Here is a 17,778-nt window from a genome sequence, read left to right as displayed (position 1 = left end):
AAAGGTATACCAAGCTTGAAAATAAATTTTGTTAAATACAAGACAAACTTTAGTTGCTTCGGATCATTCAACCCGTATTTTTGGTTTTTTATAATGCAACTTTCAATTGTAGTTGATATGTCCCTTTTTCTTTACCAAGTTTTTTACTTATCAAGTATCTCGGTGGTTTTGTTTCCAAAAGATGTTCTTTTAGTTTTGACGTGGTTGGCTATTGTTAAAGTGCTGCCACAGTTTGTTTTGTAAGATTTAGTTTTGACGTGGCTGGCTATTGTTGACTGCCACAGTTTATTTTGATTTAAAGCAAATTTTACACTTATTTTCTAATATTACTGGCAATTCAATACTTTTTTAATATTACTTGCAATTCAATACTTTTTTAATATTACTTGCAATTCAATACTTTTTTGTTTATTTGTTTATCATGATCTGTCATAGTTTACTTATCTGTCTATTTATTTCATCAAATGTTTTACTAACGCTAACAATACATTAAATACATTAAAATAAAATTAATTCCGAGATAAAAGACTTATTTTAAAAAAACAATATTTTTAAAGATTTTTTTCGAGAATACGGCCCCTATGGATTAATAACCAACAGACAATAAGCCTTTCTTCTTGGGAATTATGTGATATAAAATATTGTGGTTATGGATTTTTTGTAGTCAACTCTGAAGCATCAACAGAGCTCAGCTATTAGCTGTTTGCAGCGATTAAATCTTTGTTTTTAATAATACGTTTATGTTAATATCTATAAATATTTATAAATAAATTTTTTAACTTGTTTTACAAAACTATTTAAAGTAAAACAATAATCACTAAATCTTTTTGTTTTGTCAGACAACTGTCAGACACTGTTTGACAAGGTAGACAAACCTAAAAGTTAACTTCGGTTGAAAGTTTGAGTTTTTATTAATAATGTACGCTAGTCAAGTTTTTTGCCAAATGTACGTCAATCATTGTTCCACAATTTTTTATTTTCTTATTTTCTTGTTTGACCTGTTTCTTCTACACTTTTATCATGCAGCATTTGGTCTCAATCATAAATCATATATCTAGTTTCTCATTATTTCCGATTCTGCATTACAAACACAATCAATGTTAATCGTATTTTTTTTTTCCTTTTCCATTTAATATGCAAGTATTTGTTGGAATGCTCTTTATTGTTTTAATTAAGTTTGATATTATTTTTTTATTTTATATTTTGTGTCATTATATTTTGTATATTTTATATTTATTGATATATAAGTTTTGTTTAAATGATTGGTTTTGTTTAAAAGTTTCTTGAATGCTAGAAAATTTACACTTTAGGCAAGATTGCATCGCTTATATGATTGACATTTAAAAAGCTGATTTCAGCTAGAATTTTCGCCAAATATTGATCAAATAGCATATAGTCTGTTTTCAACTTATTTTTCATTTTTTCATTCATGTAGCTACTTATGTGTATAACTCACCTGATGTTAAAGATAAAGGCTCCACTAATGACATTTTCTTCTTTGATAAAATTCCTCTTAAGTTTCTTCTATGAAAGCTCAATACTACAATTAGTGTCTCTAAACAATTTGAAGTCAACAAGCTATTTTTTGTTTCATTCTATTTATTACTTTTGATATTTTAGCTAACTCTGATTCATACTTTATTAATAAATCAAATTGTTTATTACCGTGTGTTAGATTCCCAGTACTAGTTCATCGCCTATTTAGATGATATCCAATTTGTCTTCTAGTTAACTAGTAAATTTGGTCCAATTTACTAGTTAGCTAGAAGACAAATTCCCTTTTTTCATATTCACATAATATTTTCATACAGATGACCTTGCTTATATTTGCTGCTCATACTTGATTTTGAATGTATGCTGAATTTATCTTTACCAACAAGTTTATTTGTATTCTTCTCTAAGTTTTTTGAAGATATACAACTTTTTATAAATTTACGTAATTACTCTAAGAAGTCCTTACTGTCTTTTCATAGAGCACCGCAAAATCACGAAGTTCACACCTCCTTCCTTGCAACGGCTGCTATTATCAATATTATTATTATGACAATTTCCGTACGTTTGTTACGTTTATTCTGTAAGTGATCTAGTGAATAAACGTAGTGACGTAGTTTGATCTTAAATTTTTACAGTTAAGCAAGATAAGATTCAATTCCTTGATTTGAATTTTTCAATTGATTTTTTGAATCACCACTTGAATTGATTTTTTCAATCACCATCGACATCAAATACAACAACATCAATATCAAATACAACATGAATGACGCGATCATCATGACTTTTTTAAAAGTATAAACATTTATCTATTGAATTAGAAAAAATTATTGCGTACCTTTTTAATATACAAAACATAAAAGAAAAAATGTTAGAAAAAAGGTATGTTTCAAAATTGGAGGGTAGCCCCAGACACATAGTTTAACCGTGATTTTACCTCTTTTTGTCATCGTTTAGAAAATAAACTAGCTTTTTACTAATGAGAACACTTTAAAAACACTTTTTTCAAATATTAAATCTTTTTATTGGAATCAAGTGAATTACTATTATGGGTTTGTGTACTATATTAAATGTATTATTATTTTTATAAAAAAGCTGCTCGTTTTTAATACGTAAATTGATTAAGTTGTCCGGAACCACCCTCCAAACATGTGTCCGATACCACCTGATCATTCCTCATTCACAAATACTAGTTTTTAAAACCAGTGAATTAAAGTATTAAAAGAATTTTTTTTAAATAAACGTTGTAAATAAAATGTATCTTTAATCAATGAAAAGTTATTAGTTTACATAAAAATTAGATATATTAATATGTGAATCAAGTATGATGATACATCGATCTTCGGTGGTGGAAAACAATATCTTGAACTCCCACCCAATCGCTTTGACATATTATGATAAATATTTTGCATGTGCCGTATTTTCACTCAAATAATGTTTTTTAGTGTTTAAAGTCGCATAGCTTTTTTAATTTAGGCTGTACATCGAGTGCCCAGAGTCACCCGCCGTCCGGGGCCAACTTTCCCCTATTGATTTTACGTAGCTGACTCCATCTGATATCATAGTCACTAACATTGAATACTTAGAGAAGAGAATATGCACTTGCATAGAATACTAAGGACTTAAACTACTGCTGAACTTTTATGACTCGAACTCCTATAAATCAAAAGATCATTTTAATCAAACAGGTTGTTTAACTCTAACGTATTTTGAAATCCCGTCATCCTTTCTATTCTTCAAATTACATGATTTCAACTGTATTTTTTTCCCCCTCTCTAACATAAAGAATATTTTCCACTAAGTACGAATCTCGCTACTCTTTAAAACATCACCTGTTTGGATTTTTGCTGAACGGCTGTACAATCTACAATCTGTTTATAGAATCACCTCTCCACGTCTATTTGACTGGACGGTACCGTCGGCACGATCGATGTGCAGCAGAAACAAATAAACCTTTTTTTTTATCATATGATAAAGCAAGGCAACATGGGTTGTGGGTGATGGAATCTCTGATACATGATTTTGTCGGTAAAAGAGTTGTTTGGTGAAAAAAACAACAACTGAAAAGTGTTATAAAATATAAATTACAGTTAATTATTTATATTTAATTATTCCCTGTTTTAAACACTCGATGCAATATGGACTATTACGGTTTATGTTTAAAATAATACAATAGTAAAAGGCCGTGACTTTAAATCTATTAGTTAAATTTCTGGCGTTTAAATTTCAATTCTCAAGCGTATACTTAAATATACTACTTTTAAATCGACCCTGCCATCATAATATTGTACGCAATAAGCAGATCAAATGTTATTTGAAGTATTAATGTTTATTCATGAATGTCGAAGCATACAAACAAAGCAAAAAATGCCCAAACAATGCTTTAAGATAATACAGAAAGCAATACTTCGAAACAATACTGAAGCTTCGAAGCACTCAGCATTGATTTAATGAAAGACAATGCTTCAAAGCAAAGTTAAAGTATGTTTAAATTTTTTACAGAAGATAACGTTTTGATACATTCGGAAAAAAAACACTATGAAAATAAAAGCAATCCTTGATTCATCGTTAAAATTTATGAATTATCCACAAGGAAGAATGCTGTAAAGTGGTTTGATTTGTTAAGGCTAACAAAAAAAGATGACATAAAAATATTTATCCAAATAAATAGATTATCTTTTAAACTTATACGAATAAGTGTTTTATCATTGAAACTTACTGGTACCTGTTTTTTACCGGTCAAACGGTAAAATCACCAGTAAAAAAACATTCATAAACTACAAAAAATCAAGCTGTGCGTTGTTTGAAACATTGTAAATATTGTTACAGTGGTTGAAATAGTGTTTTAAACGTTTAAAAAATACTTTTACGAACGATAAGTTGTGCCTTAAGCAACTTATTTTGCGCATTGTGCAACTTATTTTCATGAATATAATAGCTTATTTAAGAACTTTAGTTTTGAAAAATTTTCTTCATTTTTGAAAATCACAACTTTGTTGTGCGTAAATTTGACACATTAAAATATATATTTTCATAATATATTAGTGGCTTAGTGGGCAAAAGACGTCTAAAACATGTCTTGCGCGCTGGGATAACTAATGTATTCAATGAAAAATATTTAATGCATTCAATGTTATAATGCTCATACTTTAAAGAACGTCTAGCAACTCCGGTTTGAATGAATTGAGGATGTTAGTCAATAGATCTCAAAATATTTGTCTAATAACATAAACTCATAAATATGTAAAAAAATAAAAACAAATTTTTTTGGATAATAAAAAAGTTATGCATCTTTTCTCATATTACATTTTTAAAACATAATATAATTTAAAAAGTTTCTAGCGCAAAAAAAAAAAAACATTTACAAGTTTATTGTCACGAAATATTTAAAATTATTTGTTTAACCTTTAACTTGTAAATTTATTTTTTCAGGGAGGAAGGGGGAGAGGGAAAAGACAATTGAGATTTGGGAGCGTTATTTAATGGTTCTACACATTTAGGGCTAATAGGGGTGAGTTCTATATATAAATGTTCCATATTTATGTAGCTTTGTTTGCGTGTCAGATCTAGCATAAGGTTAGTATTTTTCTCTTCTCGGCATAATCCTTTAACTTGGGATTTAAATAATGCTTCTTACAATTCACCATTATCATTTTAATAAAGAAATTGATCAATGTTTAGTTCAACATAATAAATTATTTACAATGATATGTCGAAATATGTAAATTACTCGTTATTTATAAATTATACCGACACGTTAAAAAAACGCTTTTTAGTAATATATGTAAAAATAATTAAAAACAATTTCGCCGAGTGCGATAAAGATTCTTGGTTAAATTGGTTAATTGCATACATTTATCACGATGCAATAATAAAACTTGAAATCCTGTATCATCCAAAAACAGATTTACGTCCGTGACTGTGGATGTATTAAAAACGCGATTAATTAACGACAATAACAAATTAGATAAAACATTGTTTTAACTTACTTGTTTGCAATAATAATAATAAAAAAAAAAAATAATTTGTCAGAAGTCTTTCACTATAGTTGCTTTGGGAGTGACAATGTACAAAAATATATTGGTGCAATTCTTTAAAGCTGATTCTTATTAATATAACGATAAAAATCTTTTATGTTTTTATTCTTAATGTGCTTTGTCGCTAAATTTCTTCCGCTTTAAATTAAAGAAGAAAAATTCTTTTGATTTCTCGGTCCAAATTGAGACAGAAAAGTAATATAAAAACAGCGGCTAATGTTTTTATTCTGTATATGATACAAGTTTGTTTAGTAATAATGAAACCCCCGACCGATAAAAAAAATAAAAACTACGCTCAATTTTTATAGCTTACTAAAGTGAGTTTTTTATTTTGAAATATATATTTATGTTTAAAATGCACAATTCTCCACTAAGACGAAATCGCGCTATTATTGCGTTAAAAAAGTTTTCTTATTTTACACGCCGCCGTTAACTAAGAGTACAAAACAAAATTTTCGCAAAAAAAAAATTCGCAAAGAAATTTTTACAAAACTTTTGCAAAAAAAAAAAAAAAAATACCGCAGAAAAAAAAATTCTTTATCAATGTAAAAATTTAATTCAGTTTAATGCAAAAGTAAGGTGTCAAAGTCTTCGTTGCTATAGAAATACCTTTATAATTTATATACTTATTATATACACATTCAATTTATATATATATTTTTGCAATTACTTAATTAATAATGCATTTGTCTTTTAGTATTTATCAAGTATTTTGTTTAAAATCTTTTTTTTTTTAAATGGCATATCAAACAGTCCTTATTTAATATGTATATTGTAAATCCAGAAAGTAAAAAATATATTTAAATTGATTAAAAAACAACAACAACAACGTCAAATTGGATTAAATATTGAATGCAACACAAACATTTTGATTTTGCAAAACGCGTTCTCGCTAATCTTAAAGTGCGGAGTACGCAAACGTGTTTACCTCTGGGTGATTCCCTTACTTAAATTTGTGCTCTTTAAGCTCTTTGTATCCTCAACTTATTTAAATTAACATTTGAAACAAAGTATTTTTAATTCTTGGATAAAACGATTTGTTTGACAAATTCAGATGTTTTTAATAATTAAAACCACATTAAATTTTAACTTATTGTTTAAGTTATATTTTCAAGAGCTTGTTTTTAAAGATCCTAATTGTAATGTTATTTGGTTTAATAATTCATGCATCAATAACGAATTTGCTGTGCATAACTTTATTTTTATTTTTATCTTTAAAACTTAATATTTTTCTTTTATGGAAACTTCTTATTTTTGAAAAAAACTTTTCCGCGTAAAAGAAAACGTCAACTGGAATTTTTAAATTTGATTAAGGATTTTATGTAATTTTTTTACATAGTTTAAAAAAATCTTTACTATATCAGATTTTAGTTTTGTATTTAGTTAAAAATAAATCTTTCAAAGGCTGCGTTTTACAAATGTGAATAATGTTTTTGAGGCTGTTTTTACTGTTAGTATTCCTGAATCAAGCTATACAAAACAAATCTGCAACTTATGAAGAAGGATATTTAGATATTTATAACATTCCTGCAAATAAATGGAATAAAAGTGACATTGTTTTTGCATTAAATTTGCCGTTTCAACTCTGTCAAACATGTAAAAATAGGCATTCAGGAAGTGGATACAATACTGCAAAATACTATGCTGCTGCAGCAGCAGTTGCTGTAGAAGACATAAATAATAGTAATGATAGTTTACCTAACCATAAACTTCGATATGTTTGGGACTTTAATGAAACAGATACTCATTGTTATGAACCTGATGCTATAAAGGCACAATTCAAGCAGATTTCTATTGGTGTTCATGGATTTATTGGTTATGCCTGTAGTTGTCTAACTGTTGCAAAGAATGCAGCTGCTATGAATTTACCACTGATATCAATGGTTAAGTGCTTTTTTTAGCTAGACCTATAATTGCAAGTATACCTATTTATATACACATACATTAAATTTGGATTAAATATATTTTTAAAATTAAACATAGTTTTAATTATTCTTCATAAATATATTGCTTTCAGAATTAATTTGAATTAAGATTAAGCAGTAGATTTAACAGGAAGAGGAGGTGATTATGTGCAGATTTAATTTATAATTAATCTAAAACTTTTTTTTTCTAATTTTGTCTTTTTATTATATAAAAAACTCCTATAGAAATAAAAAAAAATATAATGCAAATTATGTCTTTATATTTGTATTATGTTTTTGTGAATAGCTTCCCTATTGTTTTTTGAATTCATTATTTTTTTAAAATAAAATAAAAATCTATTTTTAAAAATGTTATAATAAATTGCTTTTAGATTTTAACACCTTTTGGGAAATATAATAGATATTTTATGTATCCATTTTTTATATTATTTAAATATCTATTTTTTACATTTTCATTTTTTCTTTTTCTTTTCTTTTTTAAATTAAATCAATGTATTGTGTTTAAAGTTGTTGGTTAGAGGAAAATGATTTTTTTTATCATTATAAAATAACAGTCTATAAAGATTTATATTATTAAGTATTTTTCTTCTTTTATTATATTATTTATTGTTTTCAAATTTCTTGTTATATTTACATATTAATAATTTTATCAAAATAGTTTTAAGTTTAAATAATAATAACTCCTCAAGTATTTCAAACCTTATTATTATTATTTTTTTAATGAACCAATTTTTATATTTTAACTTATGCTATATTAGGTTATGGTTTGAAATATCATTGTTAACAAATATAATAATAGTAATAATAATAAAAATATTAACTAATTATAGTAATAATAATTAAAATAATAACAATTAATTATAGTATAATAAAAATAATTATAATTAATTATAGTAATAACAAATAAAATAATTATAATTAACTATGATAATAATAATTAAAAGAAAAATGTATTAAAAAAATGGGTATTATTACTTTTGTTACTTTTACTTTTAGTTTATTAATATAACTTTTGTTATTTTTATTATTTTTTTTTGCTAAATTCAATGGATTCATTTGTTTACACTCTTTATCAAAATTTTACATATTGTTAACATGTACATATTGTTAATGTGTACATATTGTTAACATGTACAATTAAAACTTAAGTTTTATTACTAAAGGTATTAAAATGTTGATGTTCCTTGTAAATATTTCATTAAAATAAGTTGTATTGATCAGTTTTGTTAATTACACATCCTATTTGCAACTCTCAAATGATAAATCTTGTATTCACTCATATATATATATATATATATATATATATATATGTATATATATATATATATATATATATATTGTCTGTATATATATATATATATATATATTGTTTGTATATATATATATATATATATATATATATATATATATATATTGTATGTATATATATATATATATATATATATATATATATATATATATATATATATATATATTGTATCTATATACTATATATCTATATACATCAAAACATATATATGTTTGCATACTTTAATTACTATTTCTTGTAATTTAGAGTTGCGCTGAGCCAAGTTTGTCAGATAAAAATGATTACCCTACATTTGCGCGTACTTCATCTCTTAATCTGGATTCTGTTTTAATGGTTGAAGCATTGTTAAAAAAGTTTAACTGGAACAAGATTGCTGTAATTTATGAAAAAAATACATTATGGGAACCAATGTTTAAAGAATTGCAGCAAATAAGTAAATCAAATGGGAAATTCTCAATTGAGCTTGAGACTAGTTATACAAAAGAAGAAGCTTATGAAAAAGAAAAAGAAAGTATTGAACACATAATTGAACCATTTCTTAAAGCACTGCCTCACAAAGCAAGAAGTAAGATATTTACAATAAAATAGAACATTAGAAATTTATACATAATTTGATTGTAGAAACTCAAAATTAAAAAATCAAAAAAGGGTTTTTATTTTAATTAATATTTCAATTATTAAGCTTCAATTATTTTGACTTTGAATCAAACTTTTATAATGACACACATATTATACTGATTCCTTTTAAAGTTTGTACAGTTCATATGTGTTTTTGCAAAAAATATCATCATTAAAGAGTTGCAAAAAAGATTTATAAATACTTGTTAAAGGTCTATTTTGAAACTATGAATGCACAAGAAGGGATTCTTGTGTATTCCTTCAAAAGAATATTCCTTCAAATGTAATCATTAGTTTATATATTTATAATTACATTATTTGTTTTATTTTTATAATTACACATTTTACAGACTTTTTTAATTTTACAAACTTCATAGTTTTACAGACTTTATAATTTTATTGACTTCACAAATTGCCAGCAGTACTTGGAAATTCATCTATGTTTTTGTGCATAACTTGTTTAATAATTATTAAAAATAGATATACAAGTGCTTATTAGGGCTTGCCTAGTTTGGAGTTATAGACCTTTTGGAGTTATAGTATTGGACTATAAACAAAGTCATGTTTAAATAAATTTTTTAAAGTTTGTTTTATTTTTTGAGAAAAGCATTTTTTTATTTGTTTAAAAAGTAACAATGGCTATTATTTTATTTTCAGTTGTTATTCTAATGATTGACAAAGGATATCTTCGTTCATTTTTATTATCTGCTTTTACTGAAAACTTGACCAATGGAGAGTACATTTTCATAGCAGTACATCCCTTTGTTGGCATGGAAAAATTATTTCAAACACATTCTTTTACCGCTGTACACGCTTGGTTTTTGCCTTGGAAAGGAGCTGTTGGAAATAATTTGTATGATCCAATTATACTAAGAAATATGATGATAGCTTATCAATCAGTACTTATCCTACAGCCTGAGGTGTGACAATTTAGACTTTATAAGATATTGGTGTCGGTTGCCTGGTTGGGTATGGTGTGTGATTTTAAATATATATATATATATATATATATATATATATATATATATATATATATATATATATATATATATATATATATATATATATATATATATATATATTTGTGTGTGAGTGTGTGTGTGTGTGTGTGTGTGTGTGTGTGTGTGTGTGTGTGTGTGTGAGATTGTGTTTAGATAGATTAGATTACTAGAATCATTTTTAGGAATGTTAGTAATAACTGCATAGAAATGGTAGTGAGGCACATAAATTATGTTTAATTACCTTTTTAAATTAAAAATAAGCATTAGGTATTTTATTTAAGTAAATAAGCATAGATATAATAAGCATAGGTATTTTACTTAAGTAAGTCATCTCCAACCTTTTACTTAAGTAAGTCATCTCCAACCTTTTACTTAAGTAAGTCATCTCCAACCTTTTACTTAAGTAAGTCATCTCCAACCTTTTACTTAAGTTATCATTTCACTTAAGAAAAATCTCACTTTAAAAAAAAATGATGATATTTCCACATTAAAATATAATTGTTGCAGATTTCCACCCATTTTAAAATTTTTTTGTTGAGTTATATAAAAAACCATCTTGCCCCGTTTTCCATATTGCCCCACTTTCCCCTACAGAATCAAAGTATTATACCAAATTAAAATTATTTTTTAGATTCCTTTTGTAAATCAAACAGGAAACGATGAGTTTAAAAAGTTTCAAGATCGAGTTATTGTTGCAATGAAGAAACCTCCATTCTTTATTGATGGGTTAGATTCAATAAATAAATCAGCTGTAAGAATTTTTTATTAAAAAAAATTAAAAAAAAAAATTTAGAATTTTTTTTATAAAAAAATAAACATAATAGCATTAAGCACTTTAACCTTTTAAAGATTTTTTTTTTTTTAGATACCTACTAGACCTCCTGAAGAAGCTCAAAGATTATATGATGCAGTAAAACTTTATGCCTATGGTCTTACTGAAGCAATTAAAAATAACGAAGACACTCGAAATGGAATTGCTATTATCAATCATTTAAAAGGAAAAACGTTTCAAAGTAAGTTTCAGTATTTATAATTTTGAATATTGTTTTTATTTTAATTGCAAGTTGCAAAGTCAATTTATTTTGTAGGTGTAACTGACTCTAGTAATAGAATTTATTTTGTAGGTGTAACTGACTTTAGTAATAGAATTTATTTTGTAGATGTAACTGACTCTAGTAATAGAATTTATTTTGTAGGTGTAACTGGCTCTAGATTTGTTGTCAACTCAAATGCCGATACACAAGTATACTTTAATGTTTTGCAATTTCAATATGATGACATTGAAACTGAACTAATGATTCTTCAAGACGATAACAAAAAAAGGGAAGGGGATGTTATGTTGAGTAAGTAGATTCATCTATTCATTCATCCATTCATCCATTAGTTTCCATCCTTTTTATTCAATTTTATTGTTCATCCATTCATATATCCTTTTTTTTTTCATTCATTTTTTGTTTCTTTTTATTTATCTATTTATTTTTTATTTATTTGTTTGTCTAATTCAGTGTTTCAGTGATTGAAGACCCTAGTCCTTAGCTCCCCAGGGACTACAACAAGTGTTTCAGTGATTGAAGACCCTAGCTCCCCTAGGGACCACAAAATGTCCCATAAGGACCATGACAAATTACCTAGGGACCACAACATAGATACAAAAGGCACAAAAGTTTGTATAAGTGTAATGAAATGTTTTTCTTTCACTATTTAGAGCAACCAACTATTGTTCATTTTTTCTGAAAAAAGTTGAAAAAAGTGATCAATAGTTGGCTCCAAGAAGCACCAATATCCTGTAGACATTGTTGCCCTTTGGATCAACAATCCAAGGGGCATCAATGTCCAGCACCTGTTTCAATCCCTGACTATTTATCATTGTTTTATTTGACTGTTAGTTTATTTTTGTTTAGCAAGTTAAATTTATATACTATTTGAAATTAGAAAGACAATTGTGTAAAAAAGATTTTATAGATTTTTACTGAAAATAGTTTTTACTAGTTTCATTTTTTTGAGGCAAAATCTCTCTAAAATTAGAAAGGGTATAATAATTAAAAATTATCAAAAATTAAAAACATTAAATACAATGTTTTGATGTATTTAATAAATTAAAAAATTTGTTTTCAAAATAAGTTTAGTATTAAAATTAAAAAATTTGTTGCAAAATAAATTTACTATAAATAAATACAATAGTTTTATTATTAGTTGTTTCATTTGTATTAGTATAAATATCTACAAATTTTATTGGCAGTTATATTAAATATTATTTACAACAATTTTTATTGATAGTCATTTAAATTTCAAATAAATTACTACAAATTTGAGTGATAATCATTTATATTTGATATATATACTACAAGTTTTATTGCTAGTCATTTATATTTGATTTAAAATACTACAAATTTCATTTGAAGTCATTTGTATTTGAAATAAATTATTATAAATTCTGTTGGTAGTTATTTATATTTGATATAAATTACATTGGTATTCATTTATATTTGATATAAATCACTACAAATTTAATTGACAGTTATTTATATTTAATATTATTTATATTTGAAATAAATTGCTACAAATTTCATTGATAGCCATTTATATTTGATATAAATTACTACAAATTTCAATGGTAGCCATTTATATTTGAAATAAGTTACTACACATTTCATTGATAGTCATTTATATTTGATATAAATTACTACAAATTTCATTGGCAGTCATTTATATTTGATAAAAGCCACTACAAATTTCATTGCTAGTCATTTATATTTGATATAATTTACAACAAATTTTGTATTTGTTGTAAAATATTAATTTGTATGTATATTTATATTTGAGTAACACTCAATTATTCACTCAAGTATAATGACTTAAAATGGTTCAACCATTTTGCTTTAAAAATTGATAGAAAAATCTACTTTGATGAGCTAAGAATCCTTAGTTTAATCTCTCCAATAATCAGTGTTTCTAGTTTCTTTAAAAATTGTATTGATTTCTATCATTTATTAATGGGGTCACAAAATGCTTTTAAGAAACTCACAGGAATTGTTAGTTTATGTGTTTTTGTCCATTCATTTTTCCATTTGTTTCTTCTGTTTATTTACATATTGCTATTTTTATTTCTTTGTTTATTTTAATTTTTATATATATAAACATGTTTATAAAAAGCTGGTTAAACTATGATAATTAATTAGCTTTTTATAAACATGTTTATAAAAAGCTAATTAATTATCATAGTTTATTTGTTTCTGTAACACAATGTTTTCATACAGGTGACCAATGGAGTCCCTAGTTCCCCAGTCATCAGACTGGTTTATTCAAAAAAAGATTAGTAAGAACAGGTCCTAAATAATAACCTATGACAAGTTGTTTGTAAATTTGTTCTTTGGAATAGAAAAGTTCCTTGTAAAAGAAATATTTTTTATGTTAAAATTTTTTTTTTTTTATCTTTGTACTTTGATTATTTCTTTTGTTTTTCCATTCATAATTTTTATATTAATAAAATATTTAGAATGGCATCCAAAAAAAATTTACTCAATATATCCTAACTGTAGTAATCGCAACTGTTCCTCGTTTACTCTGGAAAGGAGTCCATCAAATCCAGAACCCAAGTGGATTATTGGCCATATACCACACGATGAACCAAAATGTGGTTTCCACAATGAAAAATGTCAAGTTAAAGATTCAAAAAGTAGATATTTTTGTTTTGCTGATAATGATAATTCCGATGATTGATGATAATGATGATAATGATGATGATAATGACGATGATGATGATGATGATGATGATGATGATGATGATGATGATGATGATGATGATGATGATGATGATGACGATGATGATGATGATGATGATGATGATGATGATGATAATGATGATGATGATGATGGTCATCATTATGATCATGATGTCACAATGAAAATGATTGTTATGAAAGGGATTGTCATCATCATATTTTTTGATTTGCTTTATCTTAGATAGTACCTTACTTGGAGTTACCATTGCATTAACAGTGTTGAGTGTGATATTTTTGGTTGTGCCAATTTTTATTTTCAGGTATTTAGATTTTAAAATATCAATAAATTTTATTTATATAAAGTATTTATTGACAATTATTAAATTCTTTTTAATTTTGGTCAGTTAATTATGTATTGATTGTCAAAATTTGGTACACTTTTAAACATATTATATGAACTGCAGTGCAGTGATGTTTTTAAATTAAAAATAAAAAGACTTCATATTTTTTTCTTATTTTCTAGAGTCAACATTTGACAATATGATGGTCACACTAGCTCAGATTTTAATAATTTTTGATACTCGCATTCATTAAACAACATTTTTCTCTAAATTTTAACATTTAACTCATTACGGTTTCAGAAACATCAATATTCTATCCCAGACCCTTTTTTTTTTTTTTTTTAGCACCATTTATTTATTAAGCGTATTATGTTATGTTTTCATATTCCCCATACAAAAAGAAGTATATCCTAAGATGCCTAAAAGAAATGATTCGGAAATTTTTTATGGCTCTTTATGTAACAAACTCTGTTATGGTTTTTTATATGTAACAAACTCTGTTATGGTTCTAGATGTAACAAACTCTGGCAGTTGTTGGAATATTAATAGTCTAACAATAAGTTTGTTGGAGTAACCCAAAATACATCATCTTTTGAAAGCTAATAATATGACCATGAAAGGTAATATGTTTGCCTGAATCATCCATACATTCATATTACCTTTGAAGGGTAACATGGAGGGATGGATGCACAAGTAAAACCAAAAAAAAAAAAAAATCTTTCATAAAAATTTGTTGCCTATTATTAATAATACTTTTTCTTTTTTTTTCCATTTATTTTCATTTAGTTTCAATCCCAGAATAACTATCATCATTATCAAGTCTTTTTCTACATCATTAAAACTTGAAACTTTGTTGATATCCATAGTTTTCATATATAAGTGTTTTTAACAAGTTTATTTATTTTTTAAATCAATTGCACATCTTTTTTTATCATTTAGATTTTATATTTTAAATGAATTGAAGATCTTTTCTTTAACATCCAGATTTTATTTTTAGTTATGAAAAAACAGAGTGACTTCAAAATAAGTATTACTTGAAAATTAGTAAATAGACAACTCTTTAGTTACTTAACATTATAAACTTTGTTTACAATAAAGTTATAAATAATTTTTGAAATAAATTAGTTATTTTAAAAATTGATTGTACTGAAAAAAACTATCAAAAAGAGATTGGGCAGAGTATACAATATCTCAGAAACTGCAAGGAGTTTCACACTAAGAGTTGAAGATTTTTTAATACTTACTGTTAAATAAATAAACCAATTAAACATATGAATGAATTGCTTACAATTAAAAAAAAAATTATTTAACAGAATCAAAATAAGAAAATAACAGAATAAATGTTTAATGTAATTGGATTACAAAGAGGTTTAAAAAAAAATATTTAATAACCTTAAATCATCATTAAATAAATTGTTAAATATATTTAGTTTTATGTTTATTTATTTATTATATGTTAAATATATTTAGTGTAACTCCTATTTTTACTTTATTCTGAAATCAAATGTTTGGAAATATTTAAAAAAAACTCAAATGTTTCCAAAAGGTGCTTACTATCCTTATATAAGCAATTTGCAATTATATTGTAATTATCCAAAACTGAAGGAACTTTTTAATTAATCAAAAGTATACTGAAGTGTTGTCATGTCAAACCAACTAATCACAAATATTTATTGTTTAATAAAAATATCTAAATTTCTAATCTATATAAAATCTATAAATATAAATCTATATAAGCTAACTATCTATATAATAAAATCTATATAACTATCTATATAATACTATCTATATAACTAAATCTATATAAGCTAATAATCATCCAGTCACACACACACATATATATATATATTTATCTTGTAAAACATATAAGTTATACACATATATTATTATATATAAATGAATATTTTTAAACACATTTTATATCATTAAAATATATAAAACTATTCTGTAAATTACCAAAAAATAGCTAAAATAAAATTATTAATTATATTAAACTATTAAAATGAATTGTTAAAGAAAGTGATGATTGATAAAAAATATATTTATTTTCCACTGACTGGGGTCAGTGCTGATTAAAAATCCCTCCCCCTTTTTTTTTTTTTTAATTTTGCTTTAAAACATCTCAAAAATTAAAAAAAGAAATTAGAAAAAGTTTATATTAGTTACTGATAAGAATAAAAACTTTCAGTGTAAAAATTGTCAACCTTTAAAAAGTCCATATTATACCACTTATGTAAGCATATTAAATTCTTTTGAATTATATTAAAAAAGCCGTTAAAAAATGTGCATTTAACCACAAGCCAGACTAGAATTAAACTGCTTATTCGTGTTCTGTAAAAAACTCCTACCCATCTTTTTTTTCCCTGTTTATTAGATCTGGACTAAAATTCCCACCCATCATTTTATTCCCAACTCCCCTTGTATTAAGCACCCAAGAGTAAGTTTTTAAATTAAAAGCTAACATCTTTGATTGTACAAAAATGAATTGGCTAGTTGTTCAATTGATGTTAATTGTTGAAAAAATAACTCTACTTTTCTGCTTTTGTCAACTAATCTATTAAATTTGATAAAATAACTCATTAGCATACTGCATAGTGTTGATTTTATATTTTTTTATAGCTGTGTTTATTCAAATTGGATCTAGGTACTTATTGGGGAAACAAAGTCAATTCATTTAAGTTTCAATAAATTTGATAAGTAGCAACAGAGTTTAAATTTTATACAACTATATGTTTATTAATTTACATTTTCAGTGAAAAAAAATAAAAGTCAAAATGTCAAAAAAGAAAGTTGTTAAAACAAGATTTGACATTAATGTGTGGCTAACTGGTCATCAATTACCAGTTCTAGATAAACTAAGTTGTTCAAGCTGTTTGCCCACAATTGATGTCCTACATTGCATCTTTTATGGCTTAAAGACAAACAAATTTGAACTTTCACAGACCTGTTCTAATACTATTAATGAGGTTTCACAAATTTATTGCTAATGTCCCCACAACACAAAAAAGGAATGCTACTGCTAAACTAAAAATATCATGTAACTATTATGTTAAAAATGGGAAATTAACTCTTATGTTAAAATTAGAAAAAACAAGTCTTGCAAAATTGAAAAACAGTTAAATTGGAAAAAACAGTTAAATTGGAAAAAACAGTTAAATTGTAAACAGGTTAAGCTACTGGATGTGGCTCACGTAAATTGTGAGTGACTTGCAAAAATTCAACAAGATGTAATATTTCTACATGACGAAAGAGAAAAAAGATAATGGTAATGGGCACAGAAGATTTAGAATTTAAAGAATGCGAACAAAAACTAGTGTATTGACATTTGCAAGAA

At 25.3% G+C, this 17,778-nt stretch overlaps 1 protein-coding gene across 2 annotated transcripts in view; it reads left to right on the top strand.

Moving 5' to 3' along the window:
- The first annotated feature begins 6,744 nt into the window (after positions 1-6,744).
- LOC100214041 (atrial natriuretic peptide receptor 1) overlaps positions 6,745-17,778 on the top strand; it is a 19,330-nt gene continuing 8,296 nt past the window's right edge. The window contains exons 1-8 of one of the 2 annotated variants that reach the window (XM_065803497.1): positions 6,745-7,411; positions 9,009-9,327; positions 10,038-10,300; positions 11,013-11,132; positions 11,247-11,394; positions 11,578-11,724; positions 13,878-14,057; positions 14,345-14,423. In XM_065803497.1, the coding sequence (XP_065659569.1) occupies positions 6,956-7,411; positions 9,009-9,327; positions 10,038-10,300; positions 11,013-11,132; positions 11,247-11,394; positions 11,578-11,724; positions 13,878-14,057; positions 14,345-14,423 (1,712 nt within the window). In that variant the 5' untranslated portion in view covers positions 6,745-6,955. Of the gene's footprint in view, positions 7,448-9,008; positions 9,328-10,037; positions 10,301-11,012; positions 11,133-11,246; positions 11,395-11,577; positions 11,725-13,877; positions 14,058-14,344; positions 14,424-17,778 lie in introns of both variants that reach the window. The other variant, XM_065803498.1, reaches the window with a different exon arrangement.

Source organism: Hydra vulgaris, chromosome 08 (genome assembly GCF_038396675.1).
Source record: "Hydra vulgaris chromosome 08, alternate assembly HydraT2T_AEP".
NCBI classification, from domain to species: domain Eukaryota; kingdom Metazoa; phylum Cnidaria; class Hydrozoa; order Anthoathecata; family Hydridae; genus Hydra; species Hydra vulgaris.
The sequence above is the reverse complement of the archived record's forward strand: the minus strand, read 5'-3'. Positions and strand labels throughout refer to the sequence as shown.